General features: G+C 38.7%; 1 protein-coding gene across 1 annotated transcript; it reads right to left on the bottom strand.

Moving 5' to 3' along the window:
• Positions 1-11,183: 11,183 nt before the first annotated feature.
• On the bottom strand, positions 11,184-13,306 carry LOC138870983 (uncharacterized). The gene is made up of 3 exons (XM_070148828.1): positions 12,889-13,306; positions 12,535-12,846; positions 11,184-11,263 (listed from the first exon to the last, which is right to left on the bottom strand). The coding sequence occupies exons 1-3, from the start codon at positions 13,304-13,306 to the stop codon at positions 11,184-11,186; spliced, it is 810 nt and encodes a 269-aa protein (XP_070004929.1).

Below are 13,306 nucleotides of genomic sequence, written 5' to 3'. Positions count from 1 at the left end.
ATTCTTAAATGCTTGATTGGGTCGAAATCCTGATCCGGGAGGTTTTCGGTAGGCTCGTGGGGGTGGATAGGCATTTTGTGGAGCTAGGTACTGGGAGAGTGATGTACGATTTTGGGAGTTCCGTGGAGAGAAGTGGAATTGGGGAGGATTAAAAGTATACCCACGGGGTCGACATTGAGGCTGAAAGCATTTAGCAAGAACGACCACTGGACCCTGTCGTCGGCGGGGCTCACCAACATCTTTTCTATCATTGGGAGGACTATCCCGAGCAATTTGTTCGTTCCATCTGAGCCAAAAATCCCTAAAACATTTCTTGGGTTTCTTTTCCATTTGAGATAGGGAGAAGCGGTCTGGGACAACACCTGATCTGTAATGAAAGTATCGAACAAAATCTTGAGCCATGTCACCCAATATAGGCCACTTACCAACATTTTGACGATTATGCCATTCCAAAGCTGCCCCAGTCAGGCTCTCACTGAAGTACGCCATCAACAAATCATCTTTCTCTCCAACACTTCTCATTTTACTGCAATAATCCCTCAAATGGACTACCGGATCCCCACACCCATCATATAAGTCAAACTTTGGCACTTTAAACCTCGGAGGCAGATGAATGTCGGGGGACATAGACAATTCTTTGTAAGACATGCTACCCTGGTCTCCCGTTCCTTGCTTGTTCATTGAAGATTGTTCTATGCCTTTCAGCCTCCTGGATATCCCATCTCGCCCTTTTCTTCCTATGAACTCTTCATTTACAACATGAGACCCATCCTGCAGACCCTTCTTGTATGAGTTGGGAACCTTGTGGGAAACCTTTGAGGGGTAATATTGGGCATCATGAGCTTTGAATGAGTATTCATTGTCGAGGATAGTAGATGTGATAGGAGGGCGATTTTGGGGAGAGGTAATTGGAGGATGAGTGATGGAGCTACTAAGACGGTTGGGAAAGCTGTGATAAGCGGGTAGATCTGGAGAGTATGGAGGATCATCTGCCATTGTGTTCGGAACTTGGGTAAGGACGACATCTAGGAGGCTAGGTGGTGGCGGGGGTGGTACCTTCCCAGTCATCCAAGCCTGATACATGTCAGCCATGTGTTGTTTTAACATCTTTACCTCTTCAACCAACCCATTGTTCTGTTCAACCAACTGCTTTCGAGCTCCGGTGTCAACCAACTCAGTTCCGTTGTCGTTTGCCATTGCCTTTTGACCTTATGTTATAGAGAAGAGTTACCACTTTAAAACACAAACCAACCAACCTTCTGCTATGTATATAACAAAATGAAGCCATCACGTTAGTGTTAGGGCATTTAACATAAGATAATCTCACTTTATGTGCAATGCACCTAGCCACAGTTATCTGTTCTAAAATGACTTCGAGGGTATAAAGGTCAGTTGACATCATCTCAATTTATTCATTTCAACCTCTCTTTTCTTTGCTTTTCTAGCACTTGTTGGCTTGCCCATTTCCCTTCATTTCTTTTTTGAATCATCACTCTTTCTTTCTCTCATATCTCACATCCCACAATTTCGCCATCTTTTTTTTTTTCCTTTTTTCTCTTTTTTTTTTCATTTCTGTTAATAATAAATAAAAAATAATTCGATTGAACCCTATATAGGTTGCCTACGTATCATGACGCCGCATGAATCAGATCTTTGCGTAGTTCGGGAAGATCGAGAATAAAGTAAACAAACTAACGCTTCCATTTTCTTTTCTTTTCTTTTTACCTTAAAGACTATTCTGATGAGAAAAGAGAAATAAAAGAAGAAAAGCTCTTTTTTTTGAATTTTCTAGAATGAATGTTCTATAACCTATTCTAAACTCAAGCTTAACGAGCATGTATTTTTTTTTGAAGCAAATACTCTATTAAGGAAAAATCATAGAAGAGAAAATAATTTTTGATCCTTTTTTTAGGAAGAAAATCTAAAGAATAAACCACAGAAAAATATTTTAAAATTTCATTTGATATCGTGATGTGAGACTTCGAAACAAACAATGAAAAAGATAAAACAAAATATTTTTGGATTTTAACTTGATTACCTAAAGGAGAAACTCTGAAATAAACCAAAGATAAAATACGTTATTTTTTCTCTTTCTTCTATGTACAATATCCTAACATTCTAGTATAAATAAAAAGAATTTTTTTCATCTTTTGTTAATTTCCCAAATAAACACCTCAAAAGAAAATCTTTTTGGATTTTGGAATTAATACCATAAAGAAAACTTTTAAAGAAGTACTAAAATAAAATTCTCCTTTTTTTTTGAATTTGGTCCTAATATACTAAAGGAAACACAAAAACAATTCATCTGAAGTCCTAGATATTAATTGCCTAAAGGAGAAACAACCTCATTTTTTTTCCATTTCTAGAATTAGTATTCTAAAAGAAAACTTATAACGGAAATATAAAAACGCGAAATTTCTCTTTTTTTTCCTTTTTTTTTTGGATTTTTGACTCATAACACACTTTTTCCAAATGCAAAATAGTAAGTACAATAATAATAAAAATCTCGACATTACTATACAAAACTAGAAGGTAAAAAGACAACATAAAAAGAAAACAAACTGCAAACATAAAAAAACAGAAAATCTTCTTTTGATCCAATCCTGAATGAACGATCCTGACTAGATGGTCTTGAGGTTCTATCATGCCCAAACTCCGGCAAGTAAATTCACACCTGTATGAGAAAACTTAAACCAACACTATGTGAGACAAAAATATTCCCTACTAGACACACGCAAGACATGATTGAGGTTATTTTTGCAAAAATGGCTTATTTGGCCAAAAGATGGCTAGAAGTGCAAAATTTGGCTAAGACCCCGCAAAGCCAAGAACCTAAGATTTACTAGAAAGACCAGACCCTATGTGGGTTGCCTACATATCACGCCCTGAAAGACGAGAATCAGGTATGCGTAGTTCGGGCAGATTGGATACGGGCGAGAAATAAAAATAACAACTAATTCAGAGAAAAACATTTTTTATCTTTTATTTTGAAAAATGATGAAACATGTAAACTCTTTTTGGATTTTCTTCTTTTTCCTTTTTTTGATTTTTTGATTTTCGGAAAATGATGAAAAAGTACAAATTTTTTTTTTTTGAAATTTCAAGCTCTTTTTCTTTCTTAACAACAATGTGACAGAAAACATAATTGGGCCCTCCTCGCTTTATCCTCACACTTCACCTCTCTTTTTCTTTTTTCTTTTTCATCTACCCTCAACTATCATTGGTCCGCCAAATGACTCTTTTACCCTTGATAAATGCAACATGTAGCACATACGATGCATCAAGATGGTCTGTTATTTTGGGCACACCTGTCCTATACGGACCCAACCCCTGTGTTGAGTCCCCAAAGTCAAATGCACGTGATGCAACAAACGTTCCTACTAGGGATCCGTCATGAGGCTATGTTATTCTAAGTTTAAAAACCTAGGTTTGTTTGTTCTAGACTTGGCTTACCTGAGCGGACAACTCGAGCCGGGGGGGGGGCAACATACCGGGAATATAGAAGCTTCACCGGCTTTGCAACTTGTCCGAACGTCGTTCTAAAATTAGGATATGACTCTAACAACAAAGAAGTCACACGAAGTGCACACTTCCCAGATGATTTAGAAGACTCAGAGAGAGGAGGGTTTCGTAACAATTTATATACAGTCCAACCAAATATCAAAGCGGTAAAAGCAGCATTTAGCACATTAGGCCCAACCATGTAAATAAAACCAGACAATAAATAAAGCGAAATATAACAATTATTCTAAGCTCGAATTCTTGAACCCTGAACCAGAGATTCTGGGTTCGGTCCCCAGCAGAGTCGCCAGAACTGTCACACCTTCTTTTTCACCTACACCCCGGGGAAGGCATAATAAAGGGAGTTTTTTCTAATTTAAATGACAATCGAAACGGGATTATTTTAATTAAAATTCAGAGTCCCCACTTGGGATAATTAATGGTTTCCCAAGTCATCGGTTCAAATCCCGAATCGAGGAAAAGATTGACTCTGTATTACAGTCTGCGAACACAGAAATCCGGGTAAGGAATTTTGTTAACCCGGGAGAAGGTGTTAGGAATTCCCGAGTTTCGTGATTCTAGCACGGTCACTCAACTATTATAATTGGCCTATTATCTGATTTTAGTACATGTTTAAACCTATGTGCAAATTTTAACTTAACCGCTTTTCTTTATTTAATTTTTTAAGAAAAATTCAACGTCATCTAAAACACGTCTTGAACCCCGTTACATAAATGCACCCGCGGTTCGTGACGTATTTTATCCAACATTGTTGAGATTTAGATTTGGGTCACATAAATGCGCACCCGAGTTTAGGAAGATAAATTATTAAAATAACGCGCCTAAAGCAACTACGCACTTTCAAATTTGCGAGGGCCATGGAAAATTCAACTAATGGCACGCCTCGATTTCTAAAGGATTAAAATTAGTTATATGCGGGCTATGGATTATGAACAAAATATATTGTGGAAAACCATCTTCAATAGGAGAACTATTGTGGATACATCTGCGGTACATTACTGCTAAAGTAAACATTTGCTCCAATATGTGCAGAAAACAAGCATATCAAAATTGTTTGACATAGGTTCAGGTGAAACCAAAATAGAAGAGATCAAAAGATATTAAATTCTTTATTGACAAAATATCGTGAGAATATTCATAGGATTTAATAATATGAAACATGACCATTTCACAAGTAGATATACGATACAACACATCATTCAGGCATCTTTAAAGTTAACCGCTAATATAATAAATAAAGGCACTAATTTGACAACTACATACAACACATCGTTAAAACACATCTAAAGGACACAATGATATAAATAGCAATACTTTTCAACTTTAGCTAACAATTTCCATAGCTTTTGTTGTTTACTTTCTAAATAATGAGTTTTAAATTCAAAGGGAAATCATGTACTTCTTCAACAACCTTCAAATAAATCAAAAGGCCTTCAACTTAAACTCACGTTTCCAACTAACCAAAGATAATAAAATATTTTACGTCAAACAAATACAGTGATGCAAAATCGATAATAACCAAACTAGCTGAGAAGATCAGTACTAATACAGTAGTATTATCAAAGTGCTAGAAAATAGGAGCTGACCTTATCTTCCAAATTCAAACAAAACAACAGCGGCAAAGTCAAACAGGAACCACAAGCAAAATCGAGACCTCGAACCGGAAACCTCAGAACTACGTTCTTCGACGACCTCGAAACTCGCCGGAACAGTTTTGGAAGTGGACTATTTGGGGCGTTTTATGGGGTGTTTTTCAGGTGGAGAAGATGAGCTCTCATGGCTCTTTCATGGTGGATGTTAAGCTCTAGATATAGAATTTTTAGGAAGAAGAAGACCCTCTTTTCGTTGGTTGTCCGTGTATATCCAATGTATATCGAGAGTATCTCTAGTGTATATAAAATGTATACTGACTGTATATCGAGTGTATACCTCCTGTCTCCGTTAAGAAGAAGCCATCTTTTTTTCCTCTCTATTTTTTGAACTTCCCCTCCCGTTTTTTTTTCTTCCTCCTTTCCTCCAAAATTTTCTCTTCTATTTATAGCAAAATTTTCGAAATTTTTTTCAAATTTGTTTTTAAAAATATTTTATTATTTTATTATTTTTTAATTAAAAGAAAGCCCACTTACAAATTTTTTTATAAAAAGAAATTCTACCTTTCTTTACTTTTATTTTTTAAAATCCAACTTTAATTACTTTTATCTTATTTAAATCCCACTTTTTTTACTTTTTAAAAAGAGAATTCCACTTTATTTAACTTTTCTTAAAAAAATAATCCACTTTCTTTTGCTTTTCTTTTAAAAATGCTACTTTCTTTTACTTTAAATTTTTTTAATTTTCAGATACCTTTATATTTATTTTTTAATTCCAACTTTCTTTTACTTTTTTTTTTTTTAAATTTTCACAAAACTTTACTTTTTTTTATTCAATACTTCCCTTTTTCTTATTTTTTGAATCACTCCTGAAAATTAAAATTTTTTTTAATATTTTTCGGAATTTATTTTTTATTATTTTAAAATAAAAATAAAAATAAAATAATATTAATAGTAATAATTTAACTTTTTATTTTTTTTTTGTATTTTTACCCTATAATAAAAGTATAGCAAAGCTAAAAATTGTAGGTTAAAACCCCTAAAATATTTACATAGAAGAAGTGATAAAAAAAATTAAATATTGTCAAAAATTAGGTGCTCACAGCTGCCCCTCTTTGTTTGGAAACATGAAGAGTTTTCAAGCAAAGATAAGGTGAGCCATGTGACTAATTTTTGAACATATTTTTATTCAAAAGGGAAGAAATAAGGATAAGAGAAAAGAGAAAGGGTGCAACCGAGTCTTGGTTTTGGACAACCTACATATCCCGGGTTATAGGGGAATCAGGTCGCGTGTAGTTCGAGGAATGAGTGAGATGACGGAGTATGCCGAGGTGGAGATCCGGTCGAGGTGCCGTTCCGCTGAGGTTCCGGTCCGCGGTCCTGTTGTTACACCAAAAATCAAAAATGAAAAAAGACTAACTAAACCTGTCAACTACGAGTTACAAGATTCCTATCTATAAGTCTTCTGAAGTTTGATTTTGAGTCTTGAATGGTTCTTCATGCAGACTTTGGATTTGAACCTTGACGCTTGCTAGTTGCAGGTGCTAGCTCGTTCTTCTATAGCTTTTGGATCAAGACCGGACATGTAGCGCTTGTGACTTCCACCATGTCTTAAGCAGTTCACATCTTTCATCAACTTTTGCATTTGGATTCACTTCTTGCCTTTCTCTCTTTTTCTTTATTGTGACTAACTTCTCTTGATCGCCTCGGACTGTTGACTCGCATTCTTGCTGCGAGATTCTTTGGTTGCTGACTTGAATTGCATCTGAGATGTTTTCCATTTCTTCAGGTAGACGCCTGATTGCTGAACTTGAACGGTATTCCTGGCTCTCCAGGTGGGCTCCTGATTGCTGAACTTGAAATGTATTCCCATGCTCTCTAGGCGGGCTCCTGATTGCTGAATTTGAAATGTATTCCCATGCTCTCCAGGCGGGCTCCTGACTTCAAAATAGACAAAACAAAAAATTTGAAAGCTAAAACTTAAATTGTACTCCCTTGTTCTCCAGGAGGGCTCCTGACTGCTGCGCTTGAATGTATTCCCATGCTCTCCAGGCGGGCTCCTGACTTCAAAATAGATAAAACAAAGAATTTGAAAGCTAAAACTTAAATTGTACTCCCTTGTTCTCCAGGCGGGCTCCTGACTGCTGCACTTGAATGTATTCCCATGCTCTCCAGGTGGGCTCCTGATTGCTGAACTTGAAAGTATTCCCATGCTCTCCAGGCGGGCTCCTGACTTCAAAATAGACAAAACAAAGAATTTGAAAGATAAAACTTATATTGTACTCCCTTGTTCTCCAGGTGGGCTCCTGACTGTTGCGCTTGAATGTATTCCCATGCTCTTCAAGCGGGCTCCTAACTGCTGAACTTAAATGTATTCATGCTCTCCAGGCGGGTTCCTGACTTCAAAATAGACAAAACAAAGAATTTGAAAGCTAAAACTTAAATTGTACTCCCTTGTTCTCCAGGCGGGCTCCTGACTGATGTGCTTGAATGTATTCCTATGCTCTCTAGGCGAGCTCCTGACTACTGCATTTGAAAGTATTCCCTGTTCTCCAGGCGGGCTCCTGACTTCAACTTGAAATGTATTCCCTGCTCTCCAGGCGGGCTCCTGACTTCAAAATAGACAAAACAAAGAATTTGAAAGCTAAAACTTAAATTGTACTCCCTTGTTTTCCAGGCGGGCTCCTGACTGCTGACTTGAATGTATTCCCATGCTCTCCAGGTGGACTCCTGACTGCTAAATAGACAAAACAAAGAATTTGAAAGCTAAAACTTATATTGTACTCCCTTGTTCTCCAGGCGGGCTCCTGACTGTTGAGCTTGAATGTATTCCCATGCTCTCCAGATGGGCTCCTGACTGCTGAACTTGAATGTATTCCCATGCTCTCCAGGCGGGCTCCTGACTTCAAAATAGACAAAACAAAGAATTTGAAAACTAAAACTTAAATTGTACTCCCTTGTTCTCCAGGAGGGCTCCTGACTGCTGCGTTTGAAAGTATTCCCTGCTCTCCAGGCGGGCTCCTGACTGCTGTATTTGAAAGTATTCCCCGCTCTCCAGGCGGGCTCACAAGTTGAAATGTATTTCCTGCTCTCCAGGCGGGCTCCTGACTTCAAATTAGACAAAATAAAGAATATGAAAGATAAACTTAAATTGTACTCCCTTGTTCTCCAAGCGGGCTCCTGACTGCTGCGCTTGAAAGTATTCCCTACTCTCCAGGCGGGCTCCTGACTGCTGCATTTGAAAGTATTCCCTGCTCTCCAGGCGTACTCCTGACTTCAACTTGAAATGTATTCTCTGCTCTCCAGGCGGGCTCCTGACTACTGCATTTGAAAGTATTCCCTGCTCTCCAGGCGGGCTCCTGACTTCAACATAGACAAAACAAAGGAAATTTTCTGCCCCAGTTTGGTAGCTGGGCACATAGGTCAGTGTCAAACTGAATCATTCTACCAACTATCATTAAGAATCTGAAGGCTAAGTCCTATTATTCGGAGAGGTCCTGATAACTCTTAATTAAATGATAATGTATCTTCTAAAGGTATTACTTCCGCTAAGTCCTGTTATCTAAAAGGGTCTTAAACTACATCCTATTATCTAGGAAGGTCCTGAAAACTCCTAATTGAATCCTATCTTAAACATGCAAACATTGAAACCAACTTATATTCCTTTGGGATACATTTATGCTAACTTATGCTACTCATGATTGTTTTGAATTTTAACTAAGCCACATTTTCCAGGAGGGTCCTGAAAATCAAAAAGAATCAAACCTGTTTGGTGACTGCCTTTCTCTACGGAGGGTTTCTCGGAAACAACCAAAATTCCCTGCCCCTGTTTCAATCAAAGAAAAATCTTGTCAGTTTAAAATGTGGTGGTTGGTTTGTGGCCTTGACTTTGAGGGCGATTGCTCCTTCACTTCTCATGATAACTGATTTCCACTCGAGGACCTTGCTTTCTTATGAACTAACCACTTTCTTTGTCATCCTTATCACAGAAACTACCCTTTCTCTGTTCAGACCCAATTCCCTCTATATGTTGCATTGCTCATGAACTGACACTTACCAATCTTTGTGTTTTCCCGAAAATACATTTGATCCGTCCACCTAACACCCTCCATCTGTTGCATCGTGCTCTTGTGTTGACGTGTACTGCACCTTTGTGTTTCTCATGAATTCCAAAGCACGTTAATTTCCATCCACTTAGAGCGCCTGTTGTTCTTTCTTGACTTAAACCACTACCTTGGCCTTGAGGTCTTTTGTTCCTTCACTTGCTGTGATAGCTTTGATATCCACTCGATGACCCTGCTTGTCACTGGTTTACCACCCTTTTTGTCAATCCTACCACAGAAAACACCTCTGATCCGTTCACCAAACACCCTCCATCTTGTTGCATTGTTCATGAATTGATATGTACCAAACCTTCGTGTTTCACCGGAAATACCTTTGATTTGTTCACCTAACACCCTCCATCTTGTTGCATTGTTCATGAATTGATATGTACCAAGCCTTTGTATTTTACAAGGATCCCAAAGCATGTTGATTATTACCAGCTCAATACGCTTGTTGTTCTTTTCTGACTTATGACATTTTGATGTGCTAGCCAGATCCCGTTTTGTGCAATTGGAAAGCTGGTGGCAAATTTTGAAGTCATTTCTCACTTATTTTGACCAAACAGACTCAGGAAGAGAAAGTAAACAAGACAAAAAGAACAGAGTAAAGGACAAAGGAGAGAGGTGATTCCTAACAAGAAAACTATAAAGTAGAAACCTATCAGATGTGGATACCAACTCTAATGGCCATGACATACACCTGTGGCCTGTTCTGTTGAGCAAGTCTGATGTTCAACTCCTGTTATACCTCTAAACCGTGAAACTGGGCTTCAATGCTCCGATCATCCAATATGATTCACAATCCTTATTCGACTTGTAGTGCCCGAAGGGTTTTCACCATCAAGCCTCTATCATTTTGTTCTTTCTCTCAACTTACCGTCGCCTTACGGTGCCCGCAAGGGTTTTTACCAATAAGACTCTCTAATTTTTGACTTCTCTTAGCTTCCGTCGCCCTACAGTGCCTGTGAGGGTTTTCACCAATAAGACTCTCTCATTTTCAATATTTTTTTGCTTTGACCAGAGTGTTGCCCCTGATATGAATTACCTCTCCTTGCTTGACTTGACATCTCTCGAAGACTGATCGGAAGGTCTTTCTTTGGACCGTAACGTGGGCTTTTGGATAAGGTTAAAAAAGAAAGGATATCAAAATCTCAAAACAATTCGCATGGGTTCAAAATTACAACTTTCGGAACCAGGTTTTTTACAACAAACACAACTTCTGCCCCAGTTTCTTGCTTAGGGACTTTTGGATTTTTATTTTGATGGGACCGAACCGTGAGGCTGCCTACGTATCCTTAAAAGGAATCAGGTCGAACGTATTTCATGTCATAGGGATTACTTTGTTGTTATGATTTTCTCTTTTCTCTTTTTTGCTTTCTTTTTCTCTTTTTGTTGTTTTTCTTCTCTCTTTTTTTCCTTTCTCTTTTCATTTTTTCTTTCTCTTTTTCTCTCTCTTCTTTTTTTCTTCTTCCTTTACTTATCTTTTGCGCTCGCATTTCTGAACTTTGCTACTGATTCTAAAAGAGGGGTATGAAACAAAATAAATGAGGCTCAAAGGGGTAACGGAGGATAAGGTGTTTAGATAGCAGAACAAAATGCCTTCGTCATTCCAATCTTCAAAACATGCTAAGTACAAACAACACAATTAAACAAACCAAGGAAAACATTCGTAATATCTTTTGATTGCGCCAGACTTGATGACCATATCCACACATTCGTCTTCTATATCTGTTACATACAAAGCACCATTGGACAACACTCTCACTCTCATTACCACGAACGACCCCTTACAAATTTAGGGCAAACTTGCCGTTATCTTCACCCGATGCAGCATGATGCATTTCAATAGTGTATTTTTATGTTCTATCTGCCCTAGTTTCACACAATTCGGGTTTGAAGTGATCTCAAAATGCCTTCATTTATTTCCCTCAAATGTCCTTACATCTTCAACATTGTTTCATTCATTGCTTCATGAATAAACTGACTTTTTAAGACCAGGCCGAGAAGTATGCACACATGTCATGTCACTAGAGTCAATCAGGAAAAGAACTAAGAAAAAAAAAGAGAACTAAATGAAAATGACTAGAAATTACAGAAAACAGAAAATTGCATTAGATAGATGGTGAAAGGATTTGAACAACAAAACAAACAAACTAAACTGGGGACACAAACCTAGAACAAACCTAGACAATGCTAGACGAGGTACTATGACTAAACAATCTAGGCAAGATAAAAGGATAGAAGGGTTTGAGCCACAAGACAATGTCTGGATTACAACCCTGAAATAACCCGGACAACAGAAATGACAACAAAATAAACCACCAAAACTCCTTCCTGGCTAACCAAGAAAGGAGAGTCTTTCCAATTGCCAAGCTCAGCATCTTAGCCACTGAATTCCGCATCAACATTATTAGGACCTTCACAAACTTCCATCACATTGTTCTTAATAAATTGCTTTTGGGTTCCCTTTGCTGGCTCGTTCTTAAGATCTACCTCTGATAGCACTGAAAACTTTGTAGCGCGTGGACCTTCAAGGATCTCAGAATAATTCTCATATTCCTTTTCGAAACAAATCATACTTACCATATGCGTCTCATTACGAACAGGCGATGGACTTTGGCTAGTGTCCGCTGCATCTGGAGTTTGCACAACAATGTCGCCTGCATCAATAAGCTTCTGAATCGCATTCTTCAGATTCCGACACTTCTCTATGTCATGCCCCAGGGCATCTGAGCAATACGCGCACCTTTGAGAAAAATCAAACTTCTTTGACAGAGGGTTTGACATTTTTATATGAATCGGCTTCAACATGTCCAATTGCTTCAACTTTTGGAACAAACTGGCATATGACATTCCCAATTGGGTGAAAGCCTTTTCTTTTTTCAGCAACCTCTCATTCTTAAATGCTTGATTGGGCCAAAAACCTGATCCAGGAGGTTTTCGGTAGGCTCGTGGGGGTGGATAGGCATTTTGTGGAGCTAGGTACTGAGAGAATGATGTACGATTTTGGGAGTTCCGTGGAGAGAAGTGGAATTGGGGAGGATTAAAAGTATATCCACGGGGTCGACATTGAGGCTGAAAGCATTTATCAAGAACGACCACTGGACCCTGTCGTCGGCGGGGCTCACCAACATCTTTTCTATCAATGGGAGGACTATCCCGAGCAATTTGTTCGTTCCATCTGAGCAAAAAATCCCTAAAACTTTTCTTGGGTTTCTTTTCCATTTGAGATAGGGAGGAGCGGTCTGGGACAACACCTGATCTGTATTGAAAGTATCGAACAAAATCTTGAGCCATGTCACCCAATGTAGGCCACTTACCAACATCTTGACGATTATGCCATTCCAAAGCTACCCCAGTCAGGCTTTCACTGAAGTACGCCATCAACAATTCATCTTTCTCGCCAACACTTCTCATTTTACTGCAATAATCCCTCAAATGGACTACTGGATCCCCACACCCATCATATAAGTCAAACTTTGGCACTTTAAACCTCGGAGGGAGATGAATGTCGGGGGACATAGACAATTCTTTGTAAGACATGCTACCCTGGTCTCCCGTTCCTTGCTTGTTCATTGAAGATTGTTCTATGCCTTTCAGCCTCCTGGGTATCCCATCTCGCCCTTTTCTTCCTATAAACTCTTCATTTACAACATGAGACCCATCCCGCGGACCCTGCTTGTATGAGTTGGGAACCTTGTGGGCAACCTCTGAGGGGTAATATTGGGCATCATGAGCTTTGAATGAGTATTCATTGTCGGGGATAGTAGATGTGATAGGAGGGCGATTTTGGGGAGAGGTAATTGGAGGATGAGTAATGGAGCTATTAAGACGGTTGGGAAAGCTGTGATAAGCGGGTAGATCTGGAGAGTATGGAGGATCATCTGCCATTGTGTTCAGAGCTTGGGTAAGGACAACATCTAGGAGGCTAGGTGGTGGCGGGGGTGGTACCTTCCCAGTCATCCAAGCCTGATACATGTCATCCATGTGTTGTTTTAACATCTTTACCTCTTCAACCAACCCATTGTTCTGTTCAACCAACTGCTTTCGAGCGCCGGTGTCAACCAACTCAGTTCCATTGTCGTTTGCCAT

This window comes from Nicotiana sylvestris, chromosome 6, assembly GCF_000393655.2.
Source record: "Nicotiana sylvestris chromosome 6, ASM39365v2, whole genome shotgun sequence".
Classification (NCBI taxonomy): Eukaryota; Viridiplantae; Streptophyta; class Magnoliopsida; order Solanales; family Solanaceae; genus Nicotiana; species Nicotiana sylvestris.
The sequence above is the reverse complement of the archived record's forward strand: the minus strand, read 5'-3'. Positions and strand labels throughout refer to the sequence as shown.